This window comes from Apus apus, chromosome 8 (genome assembly GCF_020740795.1).
Source record: "Apus apus isolate bApuApu2 chromosome 8, bApuApu2.pri.cur, whole genome shotgun sequence".
NCBI classification, from domain to species: domain Eukaryota; kingdom Metazoa; phylum Chordata; class Aves; order Apodiformes; family Apodidae; genus Apus; species Apus apus.
In genome coordinates, this window is record NC_067289.1 from 574,700 (window position 1) to 593,530 (window position 18,831).

General features: G+C 46.0%; 1 protein-coding gene across 2 annotated transcripts; it reads right to left on the reverse strand.

Annotated features, from left to right (window-relative positions):
* Positions 1 to 4,133: 4,133 nt before the first annotated feature.
* Positions 4,134 to 17,761, reverse strand: LOC127387498 (vitamin K-dependent protein C-like). Of its 2 annotated transcripts, none has more exons than XM_051625888.1 (9): positions 16,405 to 17,444; positions 16,009 to 16,092; positions 15,479 to 15,639; positions 14,490 to 14,514; positions 12,844 to 12,954; positions 12,046 to 12,186; positions 11,581 to 11,690; positions 10,503 to 10,620; positions 4,134 to 4,804 (listed from the first exon to the last, which is right to left on the reverse strand). In XM_051625888.1, exons 2-9 carry the CDS (start codon positions 16,073 to 16,075, stop codon positions 4,236 to 4,238), a joined length of 1,302 nt encoding a protein of 433 aa, XP_051481848.1. In that variant the 5' UTR covers positions 16,076 to 16,092; positions 16,405 to 17,444; the 3' UTR covers positions 4,134 to 4,235. The 2 variants fall into 2 exon arrangements, with proteins under 2 accessions (XP_051481848.1, XP_051481849.1); XM_051625889.1 differs by having other exon boundaries at positions 4,685 to 4,804; positions 10,513 to 10,620; positions 16,405 to 17,761.
* Between the last annotated feature and the right edge of the window lie 1,070 nt (positions 17,762 to 18,831).

Genomic DNA, 18,831 nt, shown 5'->3' on the forward strand with positions numbered 1-18,831 from the left:
CACCACTCCTTCAGTCAAAGAAATACATCAAGTCTTGGTTTTGCACTTACATTTAATTCCTCTCAATTTGGCTTCATTACCTGCCCTCCTCCTGCAATGTCTTAAGAGCTATTACTGCTGATAAATTAAGGGAGGGGTGGCCAGAAGAGGGACTATGGCAGTAAGGTCCTCCCCAGGTACTCCTCCTGCTGCTCCATAGCAAGTCTTTGATGTGGCATCTCTAGCTGAAGTGCAGTGCTCCCAGAGTTTTCCAGCCAGGATGCTGTGAAGGAAAATGACACCCTTCTGGACATGCCCATCCCATGTGCCATCCCTCTTGACCCTACATCCACACCCCATCCCTCTGGCAGATTGAGGAGCTGCTGCTAAGAAATATTTTAAGAAGAAAGCTCACCCTGTGACCATAACAAGGCTACTAAAATCCATACAGCAGTTCACTTGACAGTTCTGTTTCCCTACTCATGGTTTAGTGTCCTAGACAAGCCCTCTGACAGTGAAGTCAGTTTTGGAGATGGACATAAAGACACACAATTCTTTGCAGCTGTGGGGTCACTATCTCTGGCAATGGCTGAAATTTCTAGGCAATTAGAAACAGCCCACAAAAACTCTCAGCCAAGAAAAGCTTTGGACAGATCCTGCTGTCTGGGGCAATGGTTTGAAGCTTAAAGAGGGGAGATTCAGGTTGGACATTAGGAAAAAGTTCTTCCCCGTGAGGCTGGTGAGAGCCTGGCCCAGGTTGCCCAGGGAAGCTGTGGCTGCCCCATCCCTGGCAGTGTTGAAGGGCAGGTTGGATGGGGCTTGGAGCAGCCTGGGCTGGTGGGAGGTGTCCCTGCCCATGCAGGGGGTTGGATCTAGATGATCTTTAAGGTCCCTTCCAACCCAAACCAGTCTGTGATTCTATGAAAATGTCTTTCACTTACATCAGTGAAACTATCCTTGACCACCCTTGGGGTCATCTTTAGAGGCTTTACCTCTTGTAAGCAGGTACCCCATAGAGGATGTACCTGTTGTAAAACCTTCTGGTTTGCAGATGCCACTCCCTCTTCTGCTCTTCCTCCTCTGCCAGGACAGCTCTAATGATTTGTGAGATCCTGCACATTCTCAGGCCTGTTCCCACCTCCCTGAAGCCACTTCCAAACCTTGTATAGTTGTTGTGGTAAAATCAATGTGAGGGCAGAGAACACATATTGAAAATGCCACGCAAAAATAAATCCAACCTTGGGTTGAATATCACAAGGAGAACACTCTTCAACAGGATAGTGGTGGAAGTGGGAAGTTAAGAAAGGGTGATTTATCTTGGAAATATATATATGAATATTCATTTTTCTCTTGTGCATTTCAGGAAGAGCTTCTTCAACCCACAGGACTCAATAGAGGAACATAGTTTCAGTTTAAATGCCACAATAAGACAATTAAGTTAAAAAGGTAATTAATGGGTACCTACCTGAGTATGAAAAGGCACAGCTGCTGTTGATGGAGCACATCAGCAGGAGAAACACCACGAGTGAGGAACTGCTCTCCATTTTAGTGAGCATTCAGAATACTCTGACCTCCTGCTGATTTCCTTCTGAGGGAAAAGAAGATTTAAATTGGTATATGGTCACAAAAACAACAAGGGTGAATTAGTGTCCTGATTTTAGGACAGAACCAATTTCATCACGTTAAACTGTGACGATTAGCTTGGGGGAAAAAAAAAAAAAAAAAAAAAAGAAAAGATGAAGAAGTAGAAGCAAGAGGACAAGAGAAGGGACAAAGAAATCAAATTCTACCCAGTTTGTTTTAATCTGATGGCCGTTGTTTCTCCAAGCCACAGCAATGCTGCACAAAAGGATTCCCAACACTAGCAAGGCAGTATGTGAGATGGACCTGGCCCAGGATGTGGGATGTGGAGCAGGGTCTGATCCAGAGCCCACAGAAGCAATCCAAAAGCTCTGGTGCCCATGGGAAATGTGGAGCAGGCCCAGAGCTCACGGGGGCCAGGGTCAGCACCAGCCCAAGCCTGGGGCAGCTGCTGGGGACAGTGAGGAGCCTGTTGGGTGAGGCCAGGCACACAAAACCTGCTGAGGAAACCATCCAGCACACACCCAGCTGTGCAAGTTAGAGGATAAAGTCTGTGTTTCTTTACATTACCTTTCAGGCTAAATCATCTACCAGGACTAGATGGCACATACCTCTTTGCTCTCTGTATCATGTTTCTGAAACCACAGGATCCAGAATGCACTGACTTCACACAGAACCATGCAATTATACTCACTTTCTTCTTTAATTTTTTAGGGGAATACAGGAGAGAGATTTGGATGTACACCAGGAACAGCTAGAGGTCAAGAGGTTGATCATTAACCAGTCACAAATATTGACAGAGACAAGCTTCTGGCCTCCATGGAACACATTTGAAATCCAACATCAGAAGAAAATTGTGGGTGTTTACACACACACACACACATTACAATTAAAAAAAGAAACAAAAAAAAAAGTCCTTGATAACAACCTTCAACAACAAAAGCTACTTCTTTGCAACACATTTCTGCAGGAAAATCTGGGATTTTCAAGAGATTGTTTCTGACACTCCCTCATCTTTCTTTCAGTAGGTAAGACCAACTAATCTGGAAAATACACAAGCAGCTCTGTCAACATCTGTTGAAATATGCAGAGCTGTGAGTGTGCAGAAGGATCCACAGCAGTCACCTGCAGGAAGGCAAATACTGACCTGCAACAGTCACAGCTAGACCTTCTGCCTTTAATTAGACCTGAATTGAACTGGCTTTGAACACCATCATGTTCTTTCTTGCACTTCAATGATGAGCAGGATCAGCCTTCTTGGAAGCATGTGTTCTCGGTGCAGGCTCTAGCTGGAGGGCTGCTCCTCAAAATGTCTTGTTGAAAAATATGGTTTAACCTTTGTTGATCTTTAAACACAGTCCCAAATAAAAAAGGGGAAGGAAAAAAAAAGGGAACAAGCAAACCAGAGAGTGTGACATACAGATGTCTGACTGTACTCCAGTTTCAGGTCATCTCCAACAGGAAGCCCCCAGCCTGTTACTTCTTCTATGCATTAATCAATTTCAGCACCTGCTTAATAAGCTTGTAAGTCAACAAGACTAAGTCCACAGGTTTAAGAGATATTAAGCCTCTTTGCTGGCACCATCTTAAATTTCTTGCCATTTTGTTGCACCTGAGGTTTTTTTCATTGAACAATCTCATCACAACAGCAGCCTGAAGTTCTTCACTGATGCACATATGGATCAAAATGATGATTGAGATGTTGGAAACATGTTTCATTGTGCTAAAGTTATTTTCACTTTTCTTTTTGTTTTCCTTACAAGTTTAATTATATTTAGCAGGCTTAAGTGCTAAGATTAAAACCAAGTATAAACGTGATATTAAACTTCATTTTGACTATTAATACATACTCTGAAGTTCCTTTATTTACTCTTTATTTACTGATGCACACACAAACACACAGATGCAAACACACACACACGGTTATCAGCAGGTATTACCATGCTAGTATGGCCTGCAGCCAGTGGCATCCACTACAAATGGAAATGAGCAAGTGTTTGCTTAGCTTGCTTATTGAAGAGATTCCTCAGGATAAATAGAGTATGAAAAAGCTTGGAATTAAACCTTCTTTTCTTAACATCAGAATCAGGCATTGAGTGTACAAAGAACAGAGAATACAGAGAAGCTGTAGTGACCAGCTGGATGGACCATATTGGTGAGCACTGGAGCAAGATTTGAATGAGTGGAAACAGTTGGTGATGTGGTTAAAATTTCACTGTGTTGAAAGAACAATTCTACAGAGCAAACCAAAAGAGTTGCTGTGGATAGGGTGTCAGAATAAAGCTGCAATGGCAGAACTGTATCACCATGGCGATTGTTAAAACACTTTCTCTGTGCCCTCCTGTCCCCACCCCAACCAACTGAGATGTTTGACACTTCAGAGCAGGAGTTGTCTGGTCATGGTCTGGCTTATTTTTCACATCTTAGCTCAACTGGGTATTGCTTCTGACCTGCAAGGCCTGAGGAGACCCATGCTACAAATAACAACACAACCTGGAAACTAAGCAATGCAAGCAATGTAAAAAAGTAATTTAAAAAAAAAAAAAAAGGTACCAAGGAAAACAGTAGACAAGTTTAACATACACTCAACATTTAATGCTGCAGAGGTGACAGTCCATTACACTGCTTACTGTCACTAGCACGTAGCCACAATATTCCAGCCCCTCAGTACCAAGTCAGCCCTTCAATGAAACTGACATCTCATCTATGTGGTGCTGGATCCACTCAAGGTACTGACTAACTTTGGTGTAGACTCCAAATTTCTCCCTGCTTCCACAGCCTTCACCCCAGCTCACCAGTCCTACCAAGAACCACGTCTCCTTATATGTAGTGACCATGGGGCCTCCACTGTCCCCAGTGCAGGAATCCTTTCTGTCTCCCAAGCTCCCAGCACACAGCATGTTGTCAGTGACAGGAAATCTCATGGCCTGGGCGCACTCATTCCGCGCAACGATGGGGATTTGGATGTAACTGAGGAGATTAGAGTAAATGGTGTCAACTTCACTTGTGCTGCCCCAGCCAGTTACCAGCATCTGCTTCCCACTTCTCATCAGCTCCTGTTCTGACAGGTGACGGGTGGGAAGGCAGATAGGGAGCGCGTATTTGTTGTACGCGACGGGCTCAGCCAAGTGCAGCATGGCTATGTCATTATCCGAGGTCTCCTTGGTGTAATTCTCGTGGCTCACGTATTTATCAACCCAAATGGCTTGCTCATCTATCTCGGTACGGAGACGGTGGAATTTACCTGGAAGAGCAAACAATAAGATGACAGATGCTACTGAACCTTGAACACCAATGCACCTGGAGTAAGATGGGATTTAGGACTGTACTTCATGCTTTTCCTTCCCTTGTAATACAGACATTTGTTCATTTTATGTTGCATCATAGAATCACAGGGATTGGAAGGGACCTCTGAAGTCCAACCCCTCCCACAGTGGGAACACCTGGTGCAGATCACACGAGAACCTGTCCAGACGGGTCTTGGAAGCCTCCAGAGAAGGAGACTCCACAACCTCTCTGGGCAGCCTGTCCCAGGGCTCCATCACCTTCACAGTAAAGAAGTTTCTCCTCATGCTGAGGTGGAACTTCTGTGTTGTCACTTGGTGCCGTTTCCCCTCGTTCTATCACAGGCACCACTGAACAGAGACTGTCCCATTCTTGACACCCACCCTGCAGATACTGATAGACGTTAATAAGGTCTCAGTCTTCTCAAGACTGAACAGCCTTTCCTCATACGACAGATGTTCCAATCCCTTCATCATCCTTGTAGCCCTTTGTTGGACTCCAGTATATCCCTGTCCCTCTTGAACAGGGGAACCCAGAACTGGACACAATACTCCAGATGTTCCTAACGGATAAATCTGCAAACTTTCCATACTTACCTAGATGCTCAGCACATATCACACTACATGAATCAATACCTAGAGCTGTGGACATCGGTTGTGTTCACACCACGATATGCTTCTGCCACAGGGGAGGTCTTCTTCAGGAGGAAGCAATCTTCTGGGAGGCAGCAGTAAAAGCTGGGAGAGCCAGCAAACAGCAAAGCAAGACAACAGTGCAGGAGCTTTATGCTGCACAACCAGTGCCCAACTGCCTGAACTTTAGGATTTGCAAGATAAAGATGTCTGACTGGTGAGATTATTTCTTTCTGAAATCTTGCATCTGTATTTCAAGGAATTTTTGACCATTTAACACTTCTGGTCATGAACTTTTGACCACTTAAGACTTCTCAGGGTTGTTTCTGCTATGCAGTTATGGAACAATAAGCAGGAAACGAAGGTGAAAAGGGCCAGGAAGGCAAGAATGAGCCATTTGCAAAATGCTGGAAAAGGAAAGACTGAGACAGATCTCTCTGACAGGCTGTGAAGAGACAGTCTCAAGAGTAATTATCAGTGGCTGTCACGTTTTTGATCTACTTCAGTGTGTAGTCAATCAAAATGCTTCTTCAGAGAACTGTCCATCCTGTATGGTCTAGCTGCAGGTCCAAGTGCCCGAGAACATCCATGCCCACACGTCACCTCTGCCCACACTGCAGCTGTGTGACAGGAGTATCCTTTCCTTCTTGCTGTCTCTAGAGGTAAGCTGGAAGTTGTTCATTATCACTACCTTTGAAAATGCCTACTTCACAAGATTATCCTTCAAATTTGTTCCCTCACCCCCCTATTTGTCTTCTCTCAGTCTTATTTGAAACCCTCTTTGATACAAACTCTACAGCCAAGCTGCTCTGATGTTGTGTGACCAAGCCTTCTGAAGTTGCTTCAGTGTAAGGTCCCCTGTGCTCGAGCCTTTCAATGAGGTATTGAAGCTGTTGGGGTTTTCATTTTCTGTAAATAGTGTCTCCAAGCATCAGGACTATATGATCCACAGTAGTTCCAGAAATACATTCTCAAAAACCCCCATCAGTCCAGCTTTGGATCTTGGGCTTCCACAGCAATTATTTCTGAGCCTCTCTTGCTCCTCTGCAGACAACCAAGGGAGATTTCATATATGGCCACAGTAGACACTGAAACTGCTCTGACAGGCACCTGTATCAAGTGGCACCAAAGCCTGAAGGACTTGCTCTTTATCAAGCCAACACTCACAGGTCTGTTTTTTCTGTGTGACCTGCCTAGTGGATGAAGGGAAGGTTGTGGATGTGGTTGACCTCGACTTCAGCAAGGCCTTTGACAGTCTCCACAGCATCCTCCTAGAGAAGCTGGCAGCCCACAGCTTGGACAGGTGCACCCTTGGCTGGGTCCAAATCTGGTTGGATGATCAGGGCCAGAGAGTGATGGTGAACGGAGCTGCACCCAGCTGGTGTCCGGTGACCAGCGGTGTCCCCAGGATCAGTACTGGGCCCAGTCCTGTTCAACATCTTTACTGACAACCTGGGTGTGGGGATTGAGTCCACCCTCAGTAAGTTCACAGATGACACCTCGCTGGGGGGGATGTCGACCTGCTGAAGGGTGGGAAGAAGCTGCAGGGGGACCTGGACAGGCTGGGTCAATGGGCCAAGGCCAATGGCATGAAATTCAACAAGACCAAGTGCAGGGTCCTGCACTTTGGCCACAATCATCCCCTGCAGCGCTACAGACTGGGGGAAAGGTGGCTGGAGAGCAGCCCAGCAGAGAGGGAACTGGGAGCACTGGTTGACAACCGGTTGGACATGAGCCAGCAGTGTGCCCAGGTGGCCCAGAAGACCAATGACATCCTGGCTTGTATCAGGAATGGTGTGGCCAGCAGGAGCAGGGAGGTGATTCTCCCCCTGTGCTCAGCACTGGAGAGGCTTCATCTCGAGCACTGCGTGCAGCTCTGGGCCCCTCACTCCAGGAAGGATCTTGAGGTGCTGGAGCAGGTCCAGAGGAGACAACGAGGCTGGTGAAGGGACTGGAGGGAAAGTCTTATTGGGAGAGGCTGAGGGAGCTGGGGTTGTTTAGTCTGGAGAAGAGGAGACTCAGGGGGGACCTTCTCACTCTCTTCAACTACCTGAAGGGAGGTTGTGGTCAGGGGGGTCTGGGCTCTTTTTCCAGGCAATCAGTGACAGGATGAGAGGGCCTGGCCTGAAGCTGCTCCAGGGGAGGTTTAGGCTGGATATCAGGAAGTACTTCCTCATGGAGAGGATGATCAGACATTGGAATGGACAGCCCAGGGAAGTGGTGGAGGCACCATCCCTGGAGGTGTTCAAGGAAAGGCTGGACGTGGCACTTAGTGCCATGGTCTGGGGATGTGGTTGTGTCAGGTCATAGGCTGGACGTGATGATCTAAAGGTCTTTTCCAGCCTTGGTGATTTTGTGATTCTGTGTCAGAGCATACTTCCTGCTAGGCTCCACATGCTCTGAACACCGGCATAGATACCCTCAGGTACCTATGGACAATCAAGTGACAGCTGTCACACTGGTGCTACTGTAGGAACAGCTGCCTCCAGCCCAGGAGAAGACCCTTTGAACCTTTGGTCCTGAATGCTCCTTTTCTCAGTTGAGTTATCCAGGTTCACATTCCAGAAGTCCTATTCACACACCAGAGGCTCTGTGAAATGCATCTGGTTCCTTCTACACAATAATGAGCATCTTCATGTTGTTGCTGGGAAAAAAATATTAACTGAGAAGTGCTACATAAACAAGGAAATGTAAGGCCTGTTCCCTGAAGGCAGAGCCAGTGTTTTGAATGCAAACATTGCATTCACCTATCTGCCCTGTTTTCTTGGGAGATTTCAACACATTTCTGGATGCTCTTAAGCTGGAGATGCAGGAACAAGTCTCACAAACAGGAAAACTGAGATGTTCTCAAATCTTCCAACACTTCAGTTACTCTGACTTTCACTTCAGTCCCTAAAAAGGCACGTGGGTCTTGCTGCAGGACTGCTCCCTGAGCTCCTGAGCACAACCCCAGATGTGACTGCCCCTCCAGGTCTGCTCGTGTGGGTGGCAAGCAGAAAGTGGCAGCAGGATGAGTCCAGAACAGTGTTGGGTGTCCCAGTCTGAGAGAGACAGGTCAAGTATCAGCCCTGCAGCCTCAGTGGAATATCTCCACCACTGTCATGGAGCTCATGCCTGCCCCATAGACACAGCAACCTCTCCATTCCAGGCTCTCTTCCATGCACCTCATTAGGTACCTCCATGTACCTGAAGGTTTAAAGCACGGGATTAAAACATGCAGCTTTCTGAGGAGAACTGCTTTTCTGGTGGCAGTAAAATGCCCAGAAGATGCATGTAAAAGGACAACCATGTGGTGTTAGGCTAGGTCTTAAAAAGGTCCCCTTCTGCTGGACCTGGAGTTTCATTTGGAGAAGAATCTCTTCTCTCTTGGCTGTGGACATCTCAGTCCTGTATACACCACTACCACAGTAAAGGACCCTCCTGTGGCTTCCATCTCACCACAGCAGCACTGCTCAAGGCTGAACAAGAAGGGTTCTCCTCTCATGTGTCACAGCTCTCAGTCCATGGCCACACACTTGCTTCTTCCCCTAATAACAAGGAAGGTCTTTTGGGCAGCTAGCAAAGTGAGAGAAATTCCAGGCCATACTGCTGACCATCCTTTCTCTGTTTACTCCCCTCAAATTTACATGTAAGATACCTCTTGAGTCTCATTTAAGATTAGAAAAAAGCACCAATCTTCTCAAGTCAGGGTTCTCAAGTGATGACACTTCTTCACCCACCGAAAATCACTTTTTATTTGGACAGCACAAGACTCTCCTGCTAGAACACACCCCTTTTTCTTTGCTGCAGAGATCTCTGGGCATGGCAACCCCAGCTGAAAGCTTGCCCAACTGCACAGATCTCTATCAAGACCTGCAGTGTGAGGTCACGGGAGTAATTTAAGTGCAGCCTCAATATATCCCCCATAGTTACCACTTCCCTGCTGACCTGTCCTCTTTAGATCACACTCAAAGCTACATCTAGAAATACAGAGCATTCAAACACTGCATCTGACAGTTGTTTTTCCCCTAGAACATTCCAAGATCCTTTACCAAGCAAACTGCACAGGTTTATTCTTCTTGGGTCTCACTAAAACTAAATGTACATATTGGCAATCACTTAAAAGGGAAGAAAATTACTTTCTAGTAATAAAGATGTGTAGTCTGTGTGCATGTTTCCAAACTATGACACACACTTCTCCTTGGAAGTCCATCTGTGGAAAAGGTGGATGTTCTGGCTCTAAGAGAACTCAAGGCTGTATCACATGCTTTTCCATTCATCCTTTATGTTGAACCACAGAGGATGTACATAAACACATCCATTGTCTGTGTTCTGCATGTTCACAGGGTACATGGAACATGCACACAGACAATATATCTCCAAGGCTGTGCCTACAGACTATATATCTGCAAGACACCACAATTACTGCGAACAAGCTATCCTTTCACTAAGGGAGAAAGAAAGCAGTTGAGCTGTTTTGCCTCTGTCATCGATGGTAGATAGAAAACACTAATTAAAAAATTTTACTAAAGCACGAAGGGAACACTAATTATTTTTGTTTGTTAATTCAGGAGCAGTACTATACCTGCCATAGATTTTCTCACCCTTAAGAGCAGCAGTTTCAGGAAAAGCAGTGTTGCCATTCTGCAGCACCTCTCCTCTACTGAAGCTCTCCTAAGTAATAGTGTTCAAATGTATGAAAAGGCAGGAAGGTATTGGGATGACCTTCAATATTTTCATCACCAGAAACATACAAGCAGAAGAGACCAAGTCTTTCTACTTTACAAACAAGCAGCAGTGCTCAGAAGACATCAGCTCACTTCCACAGTAAGGCTGATAGTGGGGCAAATGAAACCAGATTTTTACTGAATGTTTTTGTCCTGTGCTAAGGTGCGTATTAAATACTTCCTAGACAACCTACTCCTACAACCAAGAAGGAATTTTGTCTTCGTAACCTGCTGGTCTTTCTCCTGAGATGATAAACCTTGGCAATGAGAGAGTTGTATTAAAAAAAAAACAAAACAGGGACAGACTTTTTTTCCATACCAACTCTTACTTTGAGCCTCTCTTCTGTCTCAGTGCAGTGTGCTGCTGTTAGGACCCAAGATGGATGAATGAGAACACCCCCGCACAGGAACTTCCCTTTGCTGTTTTGCAGCATAATCTGAAACAAACAAACAAGACAGATCTGACACTGCATGGAGCATGGCTCAAAATGTTGTACACATTCTTCTTTGTGACTGAAAAATGCCCAGACACCTCAAGCACCAAAGCACGTCACAGTCATTGAAACCAAAGCTCTACAGTGGGGCAAAAGCCCTGTGAACAAGGTCTCTGTGGAACACCTACACATAAGTTTTGGATATTCATCCTAAATGAGGACTGGCTTCATCCAAATCAGCAGAGATGATGCTGGTCACTGCAAAGAAACACTTTCGTACTTCAAAGTTTTGAAACACAGAGTTCAAATGGGGCAATTGTTCTTATGTCCACACCAAAAGACAGTGCCTCACCTTAGGCTGCAGCTCTCATGCTATATCCAAGAGAACCATCCATCTTTATCGTCCAAGAGAACCAGGTCCTGACCATAGGCATTCACTAGTTGCACAATAAGCTCTGCAAGGTCTCTCCTTTCCCTGTGATGTCCCAACCTGCTCCATAAAGTCATGACATACTTTGCTGATTAAATCTGCTAACTTGAACTTATGACAGGTGAGGCTTATAAGAACAGAACCATGCAGAAAGGGGGTGATGTCCTCACCCTCCCACCGTAAGGCTGTCACAGTAGCTGGAGCATGCAGCATAAACTACAGTGATTAAGTGGCCTTCCCCAAAAGGGAGCAAAAGAATAGGTAAGTGTCATCACTACCCTTGAAGCTGTTGGCAAGGAAAACTAAAGCACTTGGCAACAGTGACAAGGTCAAGAGTCCAAACAACATAACAAACTATTTTTTTCTGTTACTCCCAACTTTTGGGTTGCTTTTGAAAAAGCTAAGCTAGGGGAATCTTGGCTTCATGTGATGCCACTACTAGTAATGTAGGAGTCTTTCTGGAGCAGATAGGCAGGCAGACCTGTTTGGGAAGAGCTTGAACCATCTCTGGTGAGAAACTCTTTTCTCCTTACCTGCCAAGGGCTGCCTCCCCTTCTCCCTGTTTTTCCCTCAATGAGCCGAATATTCAGTCCATTTTTGGTGTCAACATAGTCCATTTTCACTCTTCCACAGGGGAACTCCACTACAGGAGATGCAGAGAAGTTAATGAGCAAACGCCAGATCACCCAGTTTGAAACCTCCTTCTAAAGGATTCCCTCCATCTCTCTGTCCTAGGCAACACTATTCAGTGACTTCATGGAAGTCCCTCAATGCTTTGCTGTTTCCTGATTCCCCAGTAGGTCTTCATTAGGCAAACACAGGACAAAGGCCCTAAATGGGGATGGAGTTGGGAAATGCAGGCACAGAGTTAACTCTGCATGGAATGGATGTTTTGAAAACATTCAAAACTACGAAGTGAACTGCAGACAATTCTCCCATAAAACTTCATGTTTTAATAATCCTTTGTCAACTCTGGGTGAGGAATATCCTCATCTTACCTACAGGCTTGCACGTGGCATGGTCATTCATCAACTGGTAGCCAGAGGCACAACTGCAAGAGCGGCCCTGGTTGGCAGGGTCTTCCCTACAGAAATGGTCACATCCTCCGTTATTGACAGAACAGTTGGTGTATCTGACCTCTGTGGGAAATATTAACAGCAAGAGAGACATAAGAAGCTGAAAAGCTAGAGAGTCACAGGAACCTAAAGTGACAAGATGACATTGTGATTGAAGTGAGCAACAGCGACAGTGGATTTGGGATGACAGTTGAGGGCTTTGATAGCATGTTGGCCCTGAGACAGCAGAGACCTGCCGGGGATGTAGTCTGGAAAACAGAAAATTCACTGTCACTTTGTGCAAGTAACTGCAAAGTGGTGATAAGTGAGATGCACACTCATCCCTAAATATGCTACCCAGCTCTTGGCCAAGGAAGAAATTGTCACAGTCATGCCAATCACATATCTGCAGTGGATTGTTTTCTCTCCTGTGTTGTATAAAAAAAACAACCACCATCATCCCTCTGCTGACAGTCCTAAAGTAGCTGGAAACCCTGCTTTAAAGAATGATTTCCAGTATTTTTTGTAAAATATAGATATCTCAGTTCTTCAAGCCTCTCTCATGGCAACACAAAGTTCATTTTGCCTGCACAGATAATCCTTTTACCACATCAGGAATCAAAAGAGAAATCATATCAGTAAAGAAAACAAGTATATACTGTGCAATGACAGAAGTGTTGATCCTATTGCAGAATGCCATTGTATAGTGTTATGTTATAGTGGATTAAAGGCAGCATTTACCATAATTGCACAAAAACCCCTCCCAGCCTTTGTTACAGATGCATGAAAATTTTCCAATGTTGTCCTTGCAGATCCCATTGGAACAAGGATGTGGGTTACACTGATCTCCATCTGAAACAGAGCCAGGAAAACAGAATCATACCAAGCTCACAGATCAAACACTAAGAGTAACAGACCCTCCCCAGGTTCCGAAGCATCACCCCCAGTTTCTGCCCCCTCCGTGGTGCTACCCCAGAGACAAGGGCATTTTGTGTGTTCTGAATTACAGCTGCAGAGTGAGTGGAGCAGGCAGAGGGGGAAGAAAGTGCAGACCCTGAGGCAGGTGGGGCAGAGGGAGGTTACTGCAGAAGTGAAGAGCAGTGATGGGGCTCCTCTTTGGACCACGTCAGGCAGGGATGGAGCATCAGAGAGCACTTTGATCAGTGCCTTAGCTCTGGGGAAGACGACTGACGGCAAACACAGGTGCACCTCATGTATATATGCTTGTATGACAGGACAGGAAAACATTCTTTGCACATCTCATATACAAATGTTCTGGTTTGGTGGGTTTTTTGGTAGTGGAGGAAGGGGCCCAGGGGGGGCTCTGGTAAGAAGCTGAGAAGTTGCCCCTGCTCCAAACCAGCCAAGGAGCCATTAGAGGGACAACAGATGAACCTCTACCATGAACATACGCAAGAAGGGATGTAACACCTGAACAGAGGAGCACTTAAAGAAAAAAAAAAAGAGCTGTGCAGGGGAAGGAGAGTGATGCTGGTGGTTGGTGAGGAAGAAGGGGAGGAAGGTGCCCAAGCAGAAGTTTCCCTGCAGCCCATGGCGAGATGGCAGCTGTGCCCCTGCACTCGTGGAGGAACCTGGTGGAACATTCTCTGGGGTCACGAGGAGGGGTGAACTTGGCCAGTGGACTTGGATTTTGTGGCCAGAGGATTTGCTGCCAGTGGCCTGGGATGGTGCAGCTGTGGAAGCCCCCGGGCCAGGGGAGGTGCCTGTTCCCGAAGCCCCCGTGACTCTGGGCAGCGCTGGAGCAGCTCCGGGGCTGGTGGGAAGGGCTGATGGAGCAGAGGTTGGTGGAGGACTCTGCCATGGGAGGGACCCGTGGGGAAGCAGGGCAGGACTGTAAGGAATCCTTCTTCCTGAGGAGGAAGGAGCAGCAGGAACCACCAGCCTGTGAACTGACTCTAAACCCCATCCCCCTGTGCCGCTGGGGGGAAGGAGGGAGAGAAACTGGGATCAAAGTGATTTGGGCCCGGGAAGAAGGGAGGGAAGGGGTAACATATGCAAGCTCTGCTCTGTGTGTTGTCTCTGTCCTGTGTGTGTTTGATAAGTGTGTAATTCAATTATTATATTTTCCCCAAGTTGAGTCTGCTTTGCCTGTGCCTTTAATCAGTGAAGAACCCTCATTGTCCTTTTTTCTCCACCCATGAGCTTTGTCCTCCTCATCCCAGAATGTGTATTGATGGGGGGGTTGCTGAGTGAGCAGCCATGGGGCTGTTCCTTTGTTGTCATGTTGGGCCCAAACCATGATAAAAAGAGGAGAATCTGAATCATGGCAATACATGGCAATACATGGCAATACATGGCAGCTGGAAAGCTGAGTACAAGTGACTTGAGGACACACAGAAAAGTCATTAAGAAAGTATTTTACTTACCTACATACTTGCTCCAAAAATTTAGCTGTGGAAAAACAAAACATTAAGGCTAGAAGCAGATTTTTAACAAGAGAGGGATTTACAGTGTATCATGGTCTTGGCCAGCAGAGCACAGCACCCTAGTCAACAGCCTCAGTCTCATTCTCCTGGATGGGGCAGTGACTGCCACTGCGAACTAACAAAACTGGCCAACCCAGACATTGATGTACTGCTCATGCTCAGCACAGATCCCCCTGCCCTGCTTGCAGACCCACCAGCACCACAACCCCTCAGAGTCTCCCAGCTGCTCTCTTTTCTTGTCATGTACTGGCACTTGTGTTGCCAAGTGCACAATTCATTTGTGACCAGTTAGACAAAGTGTCAGCATTGTGCAGACAGACTCCACTCCACCCTGGGGGCTGAGGGACAGCAAGGACTTGGTCATCCCACGTGGTGAGCTACTCTGCTTCATGCAGGAAGAAAAAGTCCGAGCCAATAAAATGACTGGGTGTGGAAAGGGGCAGGGATCAGTGATGTTGACAAGGAAGGTAGTGTCCAATTGAAAATAGGTTTGGAGAAGGAGAGAGGACCTGCTGGTAAGAGAAATGCTTGTCAGCACAGGTGGGAGGCTGGGGAGCCACAATGACAGGCAGACAGGACTGGCAAAAGGGCAAAAGAGGGCAAAGGACTGGAAGGACTGGGAAAAACTCAGTGGCAGCAACAATAGCCAACAGGGTCAAGAAGGACTGACATTACCTGGCTGGGACCTAAACCTCACAGTTAGGTCAGGTGGGACATGCACGAGCAGCCAAATTTTGTGGCCCATACAGGTGGTAACTTGACAATCACTGTAACACAATTATATTCAAAATGATGCCTGCAGCTCAGGAGTCAGGAGTGATGCACGTTCAGTGCTGACAGCAAGATCTCCTATGCCCTGGATTGCAATACCTCAGCAAAACAGTTGATTGGTTGAAATCCCACACTGATCCTTAAAAAAAACAACTTACTGTTGCTTCCTTGGTTTCAAATATCTCACTGGCCTCCTCAAAGTCACATGGCTCCTCAAAGCACTCACGCTCCATCGAGCCTGGCTTGAGCTCCTCCAGAAAAGAGTTTGCCCGCTTTTGGATTTTGAGGACCTGGTTTGCATCTTTGTTGCTGTAAAATACTGGAAGCAAAAATGTGAAAGCACAAGCTGGACAAAGAGCTGCCTGAAAACTGGTAGTGGTCCTTCCCAAAGGACACTTGGCAGGGCAACAGCCCCACTCTAGCACTGAGAGCAAGCCTGCCCTAGAAAGCAGGGCTGCCAGTGCTGTGCTGCAGAGGTGAGCCCAGACCTCTGCTGTGTGACACTGGGACAGTGTGCAGGGCTCCTGAGGGCTGTGACCAGGCAGCCATCACAGCTCAGTCACCCCCAGAGCAATTCAAACCCCCTCATGGGAATGATTCCAGCCACTCTCTGTGACTGAGAGAGGAGCAGGAAATGCACTTGCAGTGCCTGGAAAGGGGGAAGGGTCCCTCTGAAATGAGAACTTACTTGAGGTACTACAGACTGATGAGCAGCCGGCAGCCAGCAGCACCCCTATGGTGAGGAGTTTCCACATAATGCCACGGGAGTCACCTGGAGAAGAGAAGCAGGTGCAGAGGGCAGCGCTGCAGGCAGCTCTGTGCAGCCAGCCCAGCTCCTTCACTTATTCCTCTTGGAGCAGCTCTGGCCAAGTAGCTGTGCTGTGTCCTGACCCTCTCTTCGATGCCCGTTCACCACAGGCCCTCCAGACCGGTTCTCTACTTCCCTTTAAACCAGCAGCAGCTCCTGAGACCACTGCCCAGACAGTCTCCCCTTGTCACCTGGCACTCTTGGCAAGCTTTAAGCTTCATTCAGGCAAGCTGTACTGTGAAATCCCAAAGGATACAAGACTTTTGAAGCACTTACTGCTTTATTCAGTGTGAATCGGTGTGATCTATTCTTCTGCCATGGGCTCTGCTGGAACTTGGTTAATCCGTAACTTCAGATATTTACTCTTCAGAGTGACATGAAGTGCTTTCTTTTTAGTCATTAAACAAACAGAGCTTCAGGGGGAGCTTGACGATTTACATGCATGTGGGAGAACAGTCAAAACAGCTGAGGCATCCACTCTTGTGGTTTTCAAATCTGTTTTTCTTTTGATTCTCTGGCAAGTAGAAACGGTTGTATTTTGTTTGTAAGCACAGCCATCCCGTGCCGAGGTATCTGGAGATCCTACCACCTTCTCAGGGATGTCATCACCCAAAGGGAATACCTATTACTGTTTTAAGAGTCCTCCTACTTTACTGCCTCAACAAAGGTTCCACCATCAAAGAGCCAAGGCAACAAGGCCCCTGACAGCCATGAGCAGGCAGTGTCTGCCCCACCAGTCCAGGCAAGAATCTTGTACCAGCACACTGCATCTTCTGGTGTACTGGATTGGCTCTTGTCAGCACAAAATCTTCTATTACATTTTGAAGATAACATTGTAGAGAGAAACCACAATCCCTTTCTTAAGTTTTCTTGCATGAGAGATGGCACAAACCTCTGTGAGCTGTACAGTACATGTCCTGCAAATTACCTGTGCAACCATGTATCCTTAGAGGTCTTTCAGAAGAGAAAGTGCCACTGACTGTTGGGAAAATGTGGGTCTCCCCAGGATCACAGCTCACTTCCACTGACACTGTTTAGCAGGGTCCTGACTGCTTATAAAGGTTCTTTTTTATTTTCCTCTTACAAACTTGGCCATGGACTTTCTTGAAAACAAACTCTCTTTAAACACACAGAGGTTTATGTTTCAAAGTCCATCCATTTTGGACTTGTGCTAAAAAATACCCAAAAGACTGTGGCATCCAAAATTACAGCTGGGCAAGATGTGAACACGCACTGTGAAGCTTGACTGATAACTTCCTTATCCTCAAAATTCAGCAATTCAATAGAAAAATTTCAGCCAAAATTAATGAGAACAGATTTTTTTCTGAAAATAGAGCATATGGAACACACCTGAAGACAGGAAACAAAAAATAGGAAATCGAAAAAGATCCAGTATAGTACCATTTATTCCCTATTACTCACACAGTATTTGTAGCTGACCTGGCTATCTAGAAATAGTGCTTTGCTACTACATGATTACATGCTCTTGAATACACTTTTGTTTCTAAGACTTGGTCTAAGTTGGACATTTGGGACATGTACATCAACTGCCAACCTGTAACATCTAAAACTATGTGCAAGACTCCAAAAATTAAAAACAAAACTATACTGATAATCAGAAAGAATGAATTTAGTTCTTCATCAACCCTTGTGTTTTGTTTTCCCATCTCTCTTGCTACTGCAGTGCAGAACTTTGTATTTTAAAAGGCAACACTTGGGCTCCCAGGTAATCATGACTTCAGGCACAGGGGATGGAAGATGCTCCAGGATACTTCAAGACCTGCCTAGTTTTGCATGCCAGGGAACCATTTCAATCTAAACAATTCCAGTAACGGGCTCACTGGTTTCTAGTTCACCTTTATTCAAAGAACTGTGATTTTTCTGAGGGCTGCCAGGGGGTAAAGAGCAGAAAACAGGAACCTCACGAGAGACTAGCAAGACAGAGGTTTCCCATAATTTTAATTGATATTGTGGAGAGTTCTGATTCACAGTGTGTTATGAACAGGCATTAATTATCAGAGGAAATCACCCCTCTGGAGTAAAAAAGTACCACGGATCTTTCTTATTCCACAGCTTAAATATGTCCCCCTTGCAGCCTGAAGGGAAAGATCACACAAGGCTGCAGGCTTTGTTCTTCTTGGTTCCCTGTGTTTCCAAGCCAAAAACTTGGGTTTTGCCTCTCCTAGAGGAAATTTTGTGGGAAAACTCTCAAATGTGTTCTCAGCCTTTAGCTCCTTAACCAAGAGTGGTGAATCACTCCTCTAGATGTTTTCCAAATTGAAATGGTAATTGAAAATGTAAATTTCCATAAGTGAAATAAATTGTAGACACATGTAAACTTTGACAGAGGGGAACTGAGGCAGAAAAGGAATAAGGCTTCAAACTCACCAGTCTTCAACAATAACCTTGTACTGCATCCATCAGCTGTTCCTGCTTCACCGTAACAGCTTTTGATTTGTCTCAAGCCCAAATCTAAATAATTCACCCTGTAATCAAAGCACTAAACCTACCTTCCATATGCACAGTGGAGCCTCTCCACTAGGTAGAAGAGAACTACCCAAGTTCTCCCTCTCCTCCTGGGTACTGATTTCTTGCAAGACTTGCAGAAATGTAATGTTCTGTCAGGAGGTGGGAATATCCCAGTAATGATACACTAAGTGGCGAAAAGTTTCTTGCTGCCACATAAATAAATAAAGACCAAAA